The 16,627-nt window shown below is 44.6% G+C and overlaps 1 protein-coding gene across 10 annotated transcripts in view; it reads left to right on the forward strand.

Moving 5' to 3' along the window:
- The window catches only part of rasal2 (RAS protein activator like 2), a 496,897-nt gene that overhangs the window by 238,091 nt on the left and 242,179 nt on the right, over positions 1-16,627 (forward strand). For all 10 annotated transcript variants that reach the window (XM_085982240.1, XM_085982244.1, XM_085982242.1 and 7 more), the window contains one exon: positions 1,142-1,268. In XM_085982240.1, the coding sequence (XP_085838366.1) occupies positions 1,142-1,268 (127 nt within the window). The remainder of the gene's footprint in view (positions 1-1,141; positions 1,269-16,627) is intronic.

Here is a 16,627-nt window from a genome sequence, read left to right on the forward strand (position 1 = left end):
TAAAACAGAAATAGACAGTTTCCTAGAAGTAAAGGGAATTAAGGGTTACGGGGAGCGGGCAGGAATTTGGACATGAGTCTAGGTTCGGATCGGTCATGGCCCTGTGGGTAGCGGAGCGGGCCCAGGGGCCGTGTAGCCTGATCCTGCTCCTATTTCGTGTGTCTAATTCTGTTAGATGCAGGAGATGGTTCTGTGATAGTGGATTGGCGGTTAGGATCAGATCAGCCATGATCTTATTGAATGGCGGAGCAGGCTCGAGGGGCCGATTGGCCTACTCCTGCTACTATTTCTTATGTTCTTATGTTCTTATGTTCGAAGAGTACTTTGGATGAAAGTAAAACAATAATAGGACAAATACTGACACACGCACCTATGCAGGCATGAAGGACACATGCATATGTGGCTGTCTGTATATATAATTATTTGGGGGCAGGAGCCTGCACAGAGATGATATGCCAAATCGCCTTCCTCTATGCTGTAAGCTTTTATGGTTCAATGACGAATTGAGTAAATGCCCTAGGTGATAGATTTGACAATCACCAGACAGTGTAGAGGCGTCTGTTTGTGAAAACCCATTTCACTCTTGCATACTGCTGAAAAGAAACTGAATTTGAATGATTTTTGCTGTCCCTTTACTTTGCTCTGTTTTGTCTGTGCTGCCCCAATGGTTTGAAGTATCTTGCATTGTAAGTGTAGAGATAATGGGGGAGGTGGGCGAGGTTAGTCACTGAGACCCACCTTTGCGATTAAGAATTAGACTATTTGAAATCTAAATGTGAATCTGTACAGGATTGTGGCTCATCAAAGTCAGAAGTGCCGACATGATGCGAAAAGTGAAGGAATTGATTGCTCTGCTTTATAGAGGCGATACCATGGATCTGAGCCCTCCATTTTCAGGTCTTCAGTATTTGAACGTAAATCACACTGGTTGCACGTGCTAGGCCCATTTGTGTGGGAGGTTGATTTTGGAGAGTTTATGCAAATTGGGTTGTAGCAGTTAAAATGTCGCTTTTTCTCTCGCGTCCAGCAGTTTTAATACAAAGAAAAAGGTGCCTCAAGTTTCTAATAATCATGGAGCTGATGTGAATTTTGCTTGATGTTGATGAAGTTGTGAATTTGACCCATTCTCATGTTCACGCAGGTGAATGTCGACATGTTGCAGGACCAGCAGGTGGAGTCCTCAAAAGGCCGAATGCTGCGGCGCACAGTCAGCGTTCCATCCGAGGGACAATTCCCAGACTATCAGCAGGATGGAAGCAGTAAACTGGGTGAGTTAAATGGATTGCAACACTTGGGTTGCGCTGGTTGACTGGGGGTCTCTGCGAATTGTATTCACACCCTGATTGCTGCAGTGTCTTTTTTTGGGTGCCCTCTTGTGGTTGGTGAAGTGAAATGCATAGTAGGTCGCAAGGGCAGCTTAGTTTCCAGCTCCTCAGTTAAGACTGCCACCTCCTGGCTGATCTGAAAACTGACCTAACTCTGGGATCTGAAGCCTGTTTGTCGCAGCCCAAATTCAGGACAATGGGATCATTTAGAAGCTGAACGGTTTTATTCTGCCCCTTTCGTCCCTGAAGACTTTACGTTCAACTTGGCTCCAAATTAAAAGGAAGACGAACACATAATTTACTATACCATAACAAAATACTGCGGATGCTGGAAATCTGAAATAACAACAGAAAATGCTGGAAACATGCAGCAGGTCAGGCAACATCGAGGAGAGAGAAATAGTCAATGTTTCGGGCCGAGGACCCTTCGTCAGAACTAATAATTTACTGCTTTTGAATCCAGCTGGGATGGTACATGACTTTCTTTACCTGTGCCTTTTAGAAAGCTGCTTTTTCCTGTAGTGTCAGAACCTACTCCTGCAGCTAGCTGTCGTTGTCACATTGCTTTGTTACTATGAGGAGGGAAACTTTCCAGTGAATGTCTTGTATTGGCAGAGTCCAGCATTTCTCTACACTGCTTAAAGGATGTCCTTTTTTGGAATGATGACCATGGGGACACTGCATCGCCGTTGTGAGGAGTGAGATTTATTTGACGGAAAAGCAAACTCAATTGAAGAAATGATGCTGTGTTTATTTTAAGACGGGATATACCTGAGTAGGTGGCATTTCCAAACCAGAGTGGAGAAGTTTCTCTCCAAGTGAGAGAGATTTGAGTGGTCTAGGAACAAGATTCAAACTTCAACCTCAACCTCAAGAAATCAAATTGGGAATTCAGAAGGAACAACTTTACCCAGAGAGTGGTGAGATTTTGGGACTTGCTACTACAGGGAGTGGTTGAAGTGAATAGTATAGATGTACTTAAGGGGAGGCTGGATAAGCATATGAGGGAGAAGGGAATAGAGGGTTGTGCTGATAGATTTAGATGAGGAAATACGGGATGAGGCTCAAGTGGAGCCTAAACTCCGGCTTGGACTGAATGGCCTGTTTCTGTGCTATATATCCTATGTAAACAAAGATGCCCTCCTCTTCTACCACAGACTCCAGTGAGAGACTGGCAGGCAACCTACACTCAGCGCTGTGACAGTGCTGCTCTGTAATGTTGCTGATGGCATTCGCCTTCTCTGTAAGGAAATGCACCGCCTTTGCTTACCAACTCCTCGGTAGCATGGTGAAGTTTGGGATCACACTGCATGAATCATTGTTGGGAGCATTGCTCCGATCACGCCTTGTGCCAACATACAAAGCCACAGGTCCACTCACAGACTGCCCTATTCCAACCTCAAAGATTTGTTTTGTTCAAAAAAGAATTCTATTGTATCCTTTATGTAGCTGACTTGCAAGGTAAATTAATGTGAATTATTTCTCACCTCAGAACATTCCCCATAGACCAAGTGAGGCAGAAACTGCTTCAAAGTCAGTTTTAGATAGGAAAATAACATTGAGAAAAGGTCTGTGTGTGTATTCGCTTCAAAAAAAATTGGTTTTAAGAAATCATTTCTTTTCAGTGTATTTTTTTTTAGAATTTAAGCCTCAACCTCGTTAATTGTTGGAAAGTACCTATATAACTTTCTCTGATTCTCTCTCTCTATATCCCCCCCACCCCGTGCTAAATTATAGAGATTCCTATTTACATAATGTGTAGAATCAAAGAATCCTCCAGCCATTGCTCTTATGTAGCAGTATTGTCATACAAAAATATTGATGTCTGCTCTTGAAAAATCCAAATTGTGCTTGGCCAGACTAAATTCCAGTGATCAAGTAACTCTATGTAAGCAACTTGTAATTATCAGGATTAGACTGCAGTTTCCCTTTTGCCCTTCATATAGGAACTTGGGTGATGAAGTTCTGGTGGGAGTTTCCACTGTGGTAGTTCAGTTCTGCGCATTCGTTTTTTTGTCCACATGTTGGAGTGCTTTATTGTGGTGATGCTTTCCTGATATAATTAGAATGCCTCACTTGAAGACAGATCACAGGACTGTACTTGTGCACTTGAATAACTAGGGGCAGTTATGCGGTGCTTCTTTGTGTAGTGGACACTTTAGCTTCCAGGAAACGTTCATCGATAAAGGTTATAACCATGTCATGAAAATGTAAGACTTTTATTATCTGGTATTCCCTCTGGAGACCTGGATCCCACATCATCTTGGAAGTCTGTACATTCGAATGTCTTCAGTAAAGCTCCCCAGATGGCTCAATGGTAAATGCACTGGCTGGTGTGCTACTGGCATGGAGTAGGACTGAGGCGACGAAAGACTTTGTCACTACTAGTGGGACGAAAGGGAGGTGGCAGGCACAGAAGGCCAGAGTTAGAGGAGCGGAGTGATTGGGAAGGTGTGAAAATGGTTTGAAAATCTTACTCTACTCACTTCCCTCTTTGGGGTTTAAATTATACTTCTTGAAGCTGTATACCATCCTCCTGAACCAATGGCATTTTGCACTGGGAGGTTCTTTGTGTGTATGGTAGTGTGGATAGCACTGCTTTCATTGGCAGGCGCTAAAAATTCAACAATCATATCTAACGAGACATGATAACGAAACAGTGCTTCAACCTCATGGAATTTTTCTGTTCGAAGTCATTTTTGAATTTAATTTGTGCTGGGAAATGATTCTTAATTCCTCTCTGTAGAAGTCTGTCTGGCACATAGATTCTATTATTTTGATTTATCATGTTGAAGGAGCACAAACCGATTTCCTTCAGACTTGCTGGCTGGAGTGCACATCTTTGGTATTCTCAATGCAGATTTACAACATGAGTGGTTGAATGTAGCCTTGTCCCCCTTCTTCTCAACCGAGGATGACTTGCTTCCACATTAAAAATGAGTTCTCAGGTGATTGATGAGTCCAATGCGGGGCCTACAGTCTTTGTCACAGGTGGGGCAGACGGTGGTTGAAGGGGCAGGTGGGTGGGGTACTTGGGTTGACGTGCGCTCCTTGCACTTGGCTTCTGCTTGCTCCCGGCGAAGAGACTCGAGGTGTTCGGCACCTTCCCGGATGCTTCACCTCCACTTTGTGCGGTCTTGGGCCAGGGATTCCCAGGTGTCGGTGGGGATGTTGCACTTTCTCAAGGAGGCTTTGAGGGCATCCTTGAAGCGTTTCCTCTGCCCACCTGGGGCTCTCCTGCTGTGTCGGAGCTCCGAGTAGAGCGCTTGTTTTGGGTGTCTCGTATTGGGCATGCGGACGACATGGCCCGCCCATCGGAGCTGATTGAGCGTGGTCAAAGCTTCGATGCTGGGGATGTTGGCCTGAGCGAGAACACTGACATTGGTGCGCCTATCCTGCCAATGGATTTGCAGGATCTTGCAGAGGCACCGTTGATGGTACCTCTCCAGTGCTTTAAGGGGTCTGCTGTACATGGTCCATGTCTCTGCGGCATACAGGAAGGCGGGTATCACTGCTGCTCTGTAGACCATGAGCTTGGTGGCGGATTTGAGGTCCTGGTCTTCAAACACACTTTTCCTCAGGCGACCGAAGGCTGCACTGGCACACTGAACGCAGTGTTGGACTTCGTCATCGACATCTGGCTTTGTTGACGGTAGGCTCCCGAGGTATGGAAACTGGGCCACGTTGTCCAAGGCCTTGTCGTGGATTTTGATAATCGGGGGGCAGTACTGTGTGGCGGGGGCAGGTTGGTAGAGGACCTTTGTCTTACGGATGTTTAGTGTAAGGCCCATGCTCTTGTACGCATCAGTGAAGGTGTTGACGATGGTTTGGAGTTCAACCGCCGAGTGAGCGCAGACGCAAGCGTCATCTTCATACTGTAATTCGACGACAGAGGATGGGGCGACCTTGGATCTGGGCTGGAGGTGACGGAGGTTGAACAGCTTTCCGTTTGTTCTGTAAATTAGCTCCACTCCAGCAGAGAGCTTATTGAGGGTGAGATGGTACATTTCAGCAAGGAAGATCGAGAAGAGCGTTGGTGCGATGACACAGCCTTGCTTGACCCCGGTCCGTACGTGAATTGGGTCTGTGGTGAAACCGTTGGCCAGGATCACGGCTTGCATGTCGTCGTGAAGCAGGCGGAAGATGGTGACAAACTTTTGAGGGCAGCCGAATTTGAGGAGGACACTCCATAATCCCTCACGGTTGACCATGTCGAAGGCCTTTGTGAGATCAAAGGTGGCCATGTACAGCGGTTGGTGCTGTTCCCTGCATTTCTCTTGTAGTTGACGCGCAGTGAAGATCATGTCCATTGTGCCCCTTAGTGGGCGGAATCCGCATTGCGACTCTGGGAGGAGCTCTTCGGCCACCGGGAGAAGGCGATTGAGGAGGATTCTTGCGATGACTTTCCCTGTGGCAGACAGCAGGGAAGCTTCTCTGTAATTACCGCAATCGGACTTGTCACCTTTCTTGAAGACTGTCACAATTACGGCGGCTGAGATCCCCTGGCATGCCCTCCTCCTTCCAGATAAGAGAAATTAGTTCATGAATTCGTGCCAGTCGTGCTTCTCCGCCATGCTTTCGTGCCTCGGCAGGAATTCCATCTGCTCCTGAGGCCGCCTTGTTCTTCAGTTGTCAGATGGCCTTTTCAACCTCATGCACGTGAAATCTTGCCCTAGGTAGGCCTGCAGCCCCTCAATTGGGCACATGTTGTAAATAGCTTTGTTTGCTGACTTTTATAAAAAATAATAAAAAAAAGCTGGTGTGTCAACCCAATTCAAGTGCCATTATATGGCGCACAAAGGGAAGGTTGCATGGACCGTGATTCTGATAAAGCAGTCAGTGGCAAAATTGTTTCCAAGCAGCTCTTGGATGGTGGGCGAGTGTGTGGAAAGGTGTGGCTTTGAGTAGTACAGGTCAGGAATGTCCCAAGTCTGATCCCTGGTCTGTGCTGTTAGCCAATATCAATTAAGGGCAGTTGTTGGACCACTAACAGTGAATGCAGTAGATGGTCAAGAGAGTGGGAGTGGGGTGGGGAGGAGAGAGAATCAGCCAGGGTTTTCTCTGCTGGAAGTGCATGCATATGTGTTGGATGCACACAGGATTGGACCAGCTATAATGTATTGTAATTTTTTTTTTTAAAACAATCACATTTGCTGTTCAGGATCCTATGGAAAGAATGGTCACTTGAGTGAACTACTGGAAACTGCCAGTGCCCACAGAAGCACACCTCAGCATTAATTCAGTAATTCATTGCAGCTGTCATGAACTGTGATCATTGGAATTTTATGTGATAAAAGATCATTTTAGTGTTCAAAAATGCAGTTGCCTTTATTTGGCTGTGATGAGGCAGGATTTGCTGATGCATGTGATTAGGAGATTTGGCGATCGCAGAAACCGCATCCTGTTGTTCAGTTAATATCTTTCTATGTAGTTTCCATAAATTTGATGTATAATTGGTGAGAGTCAACTACATTAAATGCATGTGGACCTAAAGAAAGAACTTGCATTTATATAGCTCCCTTCACAACCTCAGACATCCCAAATCACTTGACAGTCAATGAAGTACTTATTGAAGTGTAGTCACTGTTGTAATGTAGGAAATGCGGCAGCCAAATTGCACACATCAAGGTCCCTCAAACAGCAATGCGATATGACCAAATAATGAGTTTTAGTGATCTTGACTGAGGGGTAAATATTGGCCATGACATCGGGAGAACACCCCTGCTCTTCTTCGAATAGTGCCATGGGTTCTTTTACATCCACCTAAGGGCACCTTGGTTATTTGTCTCGCCCGAAAGATGGCACTTTTGATATTGCAGCACTCCCTCCGAACTGCATTGAAGTGTCAGCCTAGATGTTGTGCTCAAGTGTCTGGAGTGGGACTTGAACCCACAACTTTCAGACACAGAGGCGACAGTGCTACCATTGATCCACAGCTGACACTGTGAAATGGACAGAACTTGTTGGGCAACCATTTGATAGGTTATCTAAGGAACTGAAGTGCATTCATGTATTAAGAAATCCAGCTGGACTGTTGAATAGCATGTACAAAAAGTAATAAACTGTGTTTAAAAAGATTAAATTGTTTTAAAAAGAGTAACTCGATTTCCAGCAGATTAATTGGATGCAGTATAAAGTGACTTAATCACGTCCAAGAGTGCAGTAACACTGGCAAAATCACACTTGATATGTATTCGTTTCACGAGCTGAACAGTATAAAACTGAGCTCTGCAGGGAGGAGAATAGTCGCTGTTTTTATTTTCCAAATACAGTTAATGAAAGGAGTCACAGGTTGACATACAGATTTCAGTTAGTGAGAGTGCTGTCGTGGTGCAGACACACCTCTCCCGCAGGTTAACCCCATCTGTTCAGATGCTGCCTTGTGGTTTGTGCTGTTAGTGGTTAATGCGAGAAGCAATGTGTGTTTTATAAGTGACTTATGTACGCTGTCTTCCACTGAATTGAGTATAATTCACTTTCTGCTCCTATTGTTCAAAAGAATAAATATTTTAAAATTTTAAAGACCCATGGTTAACTTATGACCTCAGCCTTGGCTCAGTGGAAGCACTCTGAGTGAAAGGTTGTGGGTTCCGGCCCCACTCCAGAGACTTGAACATAAACTAGGCTGGCATTTCATTGCAGGGCTGAGGGAGTGCTGCACTGTCAGAGCTGACTTCTTTTAGTTGAGACGTTAAACCGAGGCCCTGTCCGCCCCTCGGATGAATGTAAAAGGCATGGTACCATTCAAAGAAGAGCAGGGGAGTTCTTCTGGCATCCTGGCCAACATTTATCCCTCATCCAACACCTAAAAAGCAGATGATCTGGTCGTTTATTTCAATGCTGTGTGTAGGACCTGCTCTGCGCAAATTGGCTGCCGTGTTTCCCTACCGTGCGACAGTGGCTGCACTTCAAATGTACTTAACGGGCTGTAAAGTGCTTTGGGATGTTATGAGGTCATGGAAGGTGCTATATATTCTTTCTTTTGGTTTGCCATGTACTCTAGTTAATTGATTCCTTGTGTTTTTTTTCCATTTTAAAACCAATCGCACTTGGATATTGAGGGCTGCTGCCAAGAGGGCTCAGATATGTTTCATTTTTCTTTCTCCTGCACCACCCCCCCCCACCCGCCCAACCACTAAAGCAAGAAATTGTCAACCAAATTCAGATGAATCGTCCCCCTTCCTCCCTGCACAACTCCTGTGCAACTTGGGTGCTTTCTTCTCTTCACTTCCCCCCTTCCCGAAACAGCAGTGCACAAAAGTTTTTTTTCAGCCGCTCTTTCTCCCACATGATTGTTATCAAGCTTGGGCGCTGAATGTTGACAAATGCAGAAAGTGGTACTTTTCAAAGATTTGTTGACCAATTAGCATTTTACTGATTCGTTTCTGACTTCTAATTTCCCCCTATTTGTCTATCATAACTACCAGATCTGCAGTAAATCAGTGCAGACATTATTTCAGAAATACCAGATTTTATTTGTGGAATTTACTTTACAAAATATCACATTCATTCATGAAATAATTAAGAGGCTGGATTGGAAAGGGTCTGTGCATGTCTTGAACAGACGTGTGTTAGTGTGGTTTGTAAAGATTTGGAAATGCACATTAAGAATAAGGAGTTTGTGCCATGGCCTCCTTTAGAGCTGGAATTGGTTCATCACCTATAATTAAAAGTGAATCTGTCAGCAAATGTATTAGCACCTGAAGTTTGTCATCTGTCTTCTCGAGAATAGAGCTGAGACACATAGCTGCTGTATTATAACATTTTTGTGTTTTGCCTCGATGCCAGTATCACTAGTTGGCTCGAGTCATCCCCTCTCCATTATTGGTATTATTACAAATCCAGAGAAAAGTGGCTGTTACCAGAAGCCAACTGCTCGCCTCAAACATCCTGTGTGGTTGCCCAGTTCCGTCATGTGACTAGTGTCTTCCTCTCCTCTGTTGTTTTGTTCTGGGTACACTCACACTATATGCCTATGTAGGAGACAGTCATTTGAGTTGTTTTGTTCAATTTTCCCCCCCCAAAAACATCAAACGATGAGAGACCCGGAAGGTTGGAACTGAAAGTGTGCTTGGCGGCTTCATGACCACTGAAGATAATCACCGCTTAAAACTCATGGTATTTCAGTGCAAATGTCTCTCTGCTGTTCAGTCAGGTGAGATGTATTTGCTGAGTGTACGTGTGTTTACAAGTGATGCTGACCCCTTGCTTTTGTAGTAAGGGAGAAAATGGTGCTATATCACTGCCCCAGAACTTGCTAGCCAGAATCAGTAGAAAAACAAGAGTAGGTTTCTATAATTGGATGCTGTAGAAATTCTATTCTCTACGAAGAATTCACCATTTTTTCTTGTTTCAGTTTAGTGTCTAAATTCAAATAGAAGAGATAAAAGGAACAACTGGAAATACATGGCATGTCGGTCAGCATCTGGAAGAGAAAAATGGGCTTTTCTGAAAGATTAACCATCTGAGAATGTCCAGGATAGACCAGCAGCACCAACAACCTGGTGAAATGCTGGCACATCAGTTAAATTGATAATCTGATGATGAAAAGTGGATGCAAAAATGTAATCCAATCTGTTTGGCATATGCTAGTCTTGTTCTGTTTGGCCTTGTCATCTCAGTTGATGCTGTTTACTATTGTCAAGCTATTGGTCAGTTAATCTAGTTTGTGCATGTCAATATGAGTTGCACCAGAGTTCTGACGAAAGGTCATCGACCTGAAACGTTAACTCTGTTTCTCTCTCCACAGATGCTGCCTGACCTGCTGAGTATCTCCAGCATTTTCTGTTTTGATTTGAGTTGCTCAGAACTGGGTTGATCATGACCCAAAAAGAGAGAAACTGCTTGAATTTATATAGTGTCTTTCATGTCTTCAAGATGTGCCAAAGCATCAGTCAATTGATTGCTTTTTGAAGTCTTGTCACTGTTGTTCTGTTGGCAAAGAAGTGGTATATTTGGATGGTTTAATACAAGTGTGAAATGTCTTGTCTTCAAAAAGAATTCCCAGGAAACAGTGTGGTGTAACAATGCATAAGAGTGTCGCAGAATGGTAGAAAACAAGTTTTTACCGACAGGCCTCCCTCTTGGTGCTGAGTTACTGGTCTCTGCCGTCCTCCTTTTAAGTGCCAAGCATGAAGTTCCTCACAGGGAGGAATGAATGCCAGAGGGAATTAACCTAGGTTGAACTTGTGCATATCATAGTGGCCAGTTTTTGAGAAGCACTGGGAGAAATTTCAAATGAAAGATTGAAGCAAGATAAGGAAGTAGCTTCATTCAGCAAATTATTGTCTTTGACACGCATGCAAAACATGTTGTCCCTCATCATTTCTAAACTGGAGTCTCGCCTATTCTTCTTTCCTGTCTCAAATGTGCTGCATCATTTCTTGACCAAGTGGCTGAGCAATCCCTTCTGTCAGATGGTTGCCAGTGTTCATCGATGGCTGATTCCTGAGACTGGTGGATACAGATTGGAAATTGATTGTTTTCTCCCAGGTTTGTTATAGATTTTTTGATCTTGCAGTGTTAGTTTACTTAGACTTGATATTAATGATATAATGGAAATAAAATGTGCTTCATTGGAGGTGGCTGGGTATTTCTACATGCAAATGGGCTGCACCATGCACATTAAATTATGTGACTAACTTTACAACGGATAACATAAGAACATAAGAAATAGGAGCAGGAGTAGGCCATTTGGCCCTTCAAGCCTGCTCCGCCATTCAACAACATCATGGCTGATCTTCCACCTCAACGCCACCTTTACACACTATCCCCATATCCCTTGGTTCCCAAAAATTTATCGACCTCAGTCTTGAATGTACTCAACGACTGAGCATCCACAGCTCTCTGAGGTAGAGAATTCCATAGATTTACAACCCTTTGAGTGAAGAAATTTCCTCTCATCTCAGTCCTAAATGGCCTACCCCTTATTCTGTGACTGAGACCCCATGTTCTAGATTCCCCTGCCAGGGGAAACATTTTCCCAGCATTAACCCTTAAGAATTTTATATGTTTCAATTAGATCACCTCTCATTCTTCTAAACTCTGATTCATGTACAAGGACACCCAGGTCCCTCTGAGTGCAAACATTTCCCAGTCTCTCACCATTCAAAAAATATTCTCTTTTTTGTTTTTCCCTACCAAAGTGGAGAACTTCACACTCCTCCACAGTGTATTCCATTTGCCATGTTCTTGCCCACTCAATCAACCTGTCTATATCTCTTTGCATCCTCCTCACAGCTTACTTTCCCACCTAACATTGTATCATCAGCAAACTTGGATATGTTACATTCAGGCCCTTCATCTAAGTCATTAATATAGATTGTAAATAGCTGTCCAGAAAATGCCCTGGGCTGTCTTGATGGCTCATTGGATGGCTGAACTGCGTGGTGTGAGACTGAACTGTACAGATGAAGACATCCAAGATTCAAACCTTCAGGGGTGCTGTAATTGATCTCAGTATCTCTTACCTAGGGACAAAGAGAAATCGACTAGGATTCCCACTCGTGACCACAGTGGTCTTTTCTGATACTGTACATTCTTATGATTGCTGTTGCTTGGCAAATGTGCGCAGTTTGTGCTGCACACAGTTTAATTGCCTGCAGACATTCACTGTCAATGGATTTGATATGGTTGACCACTCCATCCTTCTCCAACGCCTCTCCACCGTCATCCAGCTGGGTGGGACTGCACTTGGTTCCATTCTAATCTATCTAATTGTAGCCAGAGAATCACCTGCAACGGCTTCTCTTCCCGCACCCGCATAGTTACCTCTGGTGTCCCCCAAGGATCTATCCTTGGCCGCCTCCTATTTCTCATCTGCATGTTGCCCCTTGGTGACATCATCTGAAAACACAGCGTCAGTTTCTACATGTACGCTGATGACACCCAGCACTACCTCTTCTCTCAACCACTCCACGGTCTCTAACTTGTCAGACTGCTTGTTCGACATACAGTTCTGGATGAGCAAAAATTTTCTCCAATTAAATATTGGGAAGACCGAAGCCATTGTTTTCGGTCCCCGCCACAAACTCCATTCCCTAGCCACGGACTTCATCCCTCTCCCTAACATCTGTCTGAGGCTGAATCACACTGTTCGCAACCTTGGTGTCATATTTAACCCTGAAATGAGCTTCCGACCACCTATCCGCAGTATAACAAAGACCGCCTACTTCCACCTCCATAACATTGCCCATCTCCGACCTTGCCTCAGCTGAAACCCTCATCCACGCTTTTGTTACCTCTAGACTTGACTATTCCAACGCACTCCTGGCTGGCCTCCCACATTCCGCCCTATGTAAACTTGAGGTCATCCAAAACTCGGCTGCCCGTGTCCTAACTCGCACCAAGTCCCGTTTGCCCATCTCCCCTGTGCTCACTGACCTACATTGGTTCCCGGTTAAGCAGCGCCTCGATTTCAAAATTCTCATCCTTGTTTTCAAATCCCTGCATAGCCTCGCCCCTTCCTATCTCTGTAATCTCCTTCAGCCCCACAACCCCCCCGAGATATCTGAACTCCTCTAATTCTGCCCTCTTGAGCATCCCTGATTATAATCGCTCAACCTTTGGTGGCCGTGCCTTCTGTTGCCTAGGCCCCAAGCTCTGGAATTCCCTGCCTAAAACTCTCCGCCTCGCTACCTCTCTTTCCTTCTTTAAGACGCTCCTTAAGACCTACCTCTTTGACCAAGCTGTTGGTCACCTGCCCTAATTTCTCCTTATGTGGCTCGGTGTGCAGCGCCTTGCGACATTTCACTACGTTACTGTCAATACAAGTTGTTGTTGTTGGATTTGTGTCTCTTCAGTTAAAACTGAAAATAGCAGGAGTATTAGTGTATATGTGTGAATGATGACATTGCTATTCTCATTAAGGACATGACAGCACTTGCACATAGTTAGCAATAAAACTTTTGCATGCTACATGGCTATTTCCCTCTGCGAAAACAAGCGATTGGGTCTGTGATGAGGTAGGACAGACTTTAATTTAAAAATCATAAGTTTTGGATCAAGCTGCAGGTGTTTGCTGCTGAACAGATGGAAGCATTGAGTATCATCTAGTTTCCATTGTACATTGAAACTTTGCGATAAATAAGCTATTTACATGAATGTCCCACAGCAGTGAAATATCTGAGCAAGTGGGTGACTGGAATTGCTACAGACAGGGAATTGCTGTTTTTGAAGTGACCTTCCAAGAATGGAGTGGGTTTTAGTTACATTAAGCCAATTGTGTGGCTTCAGTGCAGCCTACTGAGGAGGCTGTTGGAGCACAGAGCCCAGTGATTCCCTTTCGAAACTTCGGGAATGTGTTCTCGAGGCAACCCGACCAGCCACAGAAGTGTCCAGACTCCTGCTGGTATCAGAAGGGCTTCACTGCCCTTTAGTTCTGAATTTGTTTGACAGTGCAACTTTTGAAGGTATGTATGATCAGCTGCAGTAGGATACAGTGCTTCTTGTACACCAACTGGGTTAGTGACTTGTGTTGAAACTTGTGCAAGAAAGGACCAGGAAAGATGTGATGTACTTGTGTGACATTCGGGAGATTGGGGTGAAACTGGGAAGCTAATCAAGATCATCTATTCTGTTAAGATTTTTCCGCACTCCCTGGACTGCCAAAGAGGAAAGCAGTTGTTAGGTAATGGCAGAGCAATGCTTTGCTTAAGTAATAGGAGTGACGGTTACGCATTTCTGAAATCAACCGCTGATCCCTTCCATATTGTAGACTGTGTTGCATTAGTTTGAAAATTTTTAAGTATCTTTTTCTGAGTGCACGGCCTATCCTTTCCAAAGCACGTAACTCTTTATTATTTTACAGCTGAATGGAAGGAAGGAAAGTTAGGCAATGTTGTTTTGTAACATTTGCACAGCCAGGATTGAGTCAATTTGTGCTATGTTGCCACATGTTTTCCTTTTCAAGTGAGTATTCAGTTCCCTTTTGAAAGTTACATTTGCTGCATCTTCCTTCGCCTTTTCAGGCAGTGCATTCCAGATCAAAAGTTGCTGCGTAAAAAAAAAAAAAAATATCTCCTCGCCTCTTTCCCCCCCCCCCCCTGTTTCTTTTGCCAATTATTTTAAATCTGTGTCCTTTGGTTACCGTATCTCCTGCCAGTGGAAACAGTTTCCTCCCTATCGACTTTTAAAACCCCTCACCTCGAAATTAAATCTCCCCTTAACTGTCTCTGCTCTAAGGAGAACATTCCCAGTTTCTCTGGTGTCTCCACATTACTGAAGTCTTTCATCCCTCGTGTACCATTATAGTAAATCTCCTCTGCACCCTCTCCAAGGCCATGACATCCTTCCTAAAGTGTGGTGCCCAAAATTCAACACAATACTGCAGCTGAGGCCGAACCAGTCTTTTATAAAGGTTTACCATAACTTCCTCGCTTTTGTGTACTCTGCCTCTACTTAAAAAAAACTCTACGGGATCCTTAATTTATAACAGCCTGGTCAATTTGTCCTGCCACTTTCAAAGATTTCTGTACATGAGCCCTCAGGCCTCTCTCTTCCTGCAGCCCCTTTAAAATTGTACCATGTTTATATTGCCTCCACTCATTCTTCGTTCCAAAATGAATCATCATCTTAGGCAGTCCCTCGGAACCGAGGATGACTTGCTTCCACACTAAAAATAGGTTCTCAGGTGACTGATAAGTCCAATGCGGGACCTACAGTCTCTATCACAGGTGGGGCACGGTGGTTGAAGGGAAGGGAAGGGTGGGGTGCTTGGGTTGACGTGCACTCCTTGCGCTGCCTGCGCTTGGCTTCCGCTTGCTCCCGGCGAAGAGACTCGGTGTTCGGCGCCTTCCCGGATGCTTCTCCTCCACTTTGTGCGGTCTTGGGCCAGGGATTCCCAGGTGTCAGTGGGGATGTTGCATTTTTTCAAGGAGGCTTTGAGGGTGTCCTTGAAGCGTTTCCTCTGCCCACCTGGGGCTCTCTTGCCGTGCCGGAGCTCCGAGTAGAGCACTTATTTTGGGAATCTCGTATCAGGCATGCGGACGATGTGGCTCGTCCATCGGAGCTGATCGAGCATGCTCAGAGCTTCGATGCTGGCCTGAGCGAGAACACTGATGTTGGTGCGCCTATCCTGCCAATGGATTTGCAGGATCTTGCAGAGGCAGCGCTGATGGTACTTCTGCAGTGCTTTGAGGTGCCTGCTGTACATGGTCCATGTCTCTGAAACATACAGTGGGCGGGTATCACTACTGCGCTGTAGACCATGAGCTTCACACTTCTCTGCATTAAATTTCATCTGCCATGTATCTGCCTATTTCACCAGTCTGTCTATGTTCTTCTGAAGTCTGTTACTATCCTCCACGCTGTTTACTACATTTGCAAGTTTTGTGTCATCTGCAAACTTTGAAATTATGTCTCCTATACCCAAGTCCAGGTCATTAATATATATTTCCAAAAGAGCAGTGGTTCTAATCAGTGTTCCCACTTAGCTGTGCAGCGGTCTGGCAGTCTCGCACAGGCCACGCACCGGCTTTTACATGGAAGAAACCACACTTATGCGAAATTTGAATGGGTCGCGCAGCCAGTTAAAGGGATCACGTGCAAAAAATATATATAATTTAGAGGGTACATTGGCTCTAATACCAACTTCTACGGGTCACCACTGTATACTTCCCTCCAGTCTGAAAAACAACCATTCACCGCCACTGTCTGCTTTCTGTCTCTTAGCCAGTTTCGTATCCACGCTGCCACCATTCCTTTAATCCCGTGGTCTTCAGTTTATTATGTGGCACTTTATTAAATGCCGTTTGCAAGTCCATATAGATAAAATGAACTGCACTACCCTCATCAATCCTCTCTCTTACTTCGTTGAAGAACTCAATCAAGTTGGTCAGACATGATTTGCCTTTAACAAATCCGTGTTGGCTGTCATTTAATAACCCATGGTTTTCCAAGTGACAGTTTTGTCCCAAAATATGGTCTCTAGAAGTTTCCCTGCCACTGACTGGCCCACAATTAACTGGTTTATCTCTTTCCCCTATTTTGAACAAGGGTGCTACATTTGTAACCCTCCAGTTCTCTGGCACCACTCCCATATCCAAAGAGGATTGAAAGATTATGCCCATTTCCACCCTTACGTCCCTCAACAACCTAGGATGCATCCGATCTGGACCAAGTGACTTTTCTACTTTTGAGCATGCCAACCTTTTGAGGACCTCCTTTATCTATTTTTATCCTATCCAATTTCTCTGCACTCTCCTCTTACTGTGACATTGGCAGCATCTTCTTATTTTGTGAAGACTGATGCAAAGTACTTAGTGGCTTCAAGTCCCACTCCAGAGACTTTGAGCACAAAAATC

The sequence above is a fragment of the Somniosus microcephalus genome, chromosome 3 (assembly GCF_052327205.1).
Source record: "Somniosus microcephalus isolate GS21.2 chromosome 3, FLI_Smic_1.0, whole genome shotgun sequence".
In the NCBI taxonomy this organism is placed as follows: Eukaryota; Metazoa; Chordata; class Chondrichthyes; order Squaliformes; family Somniosidae; genus Somniosus; species Somniosus microcephalus.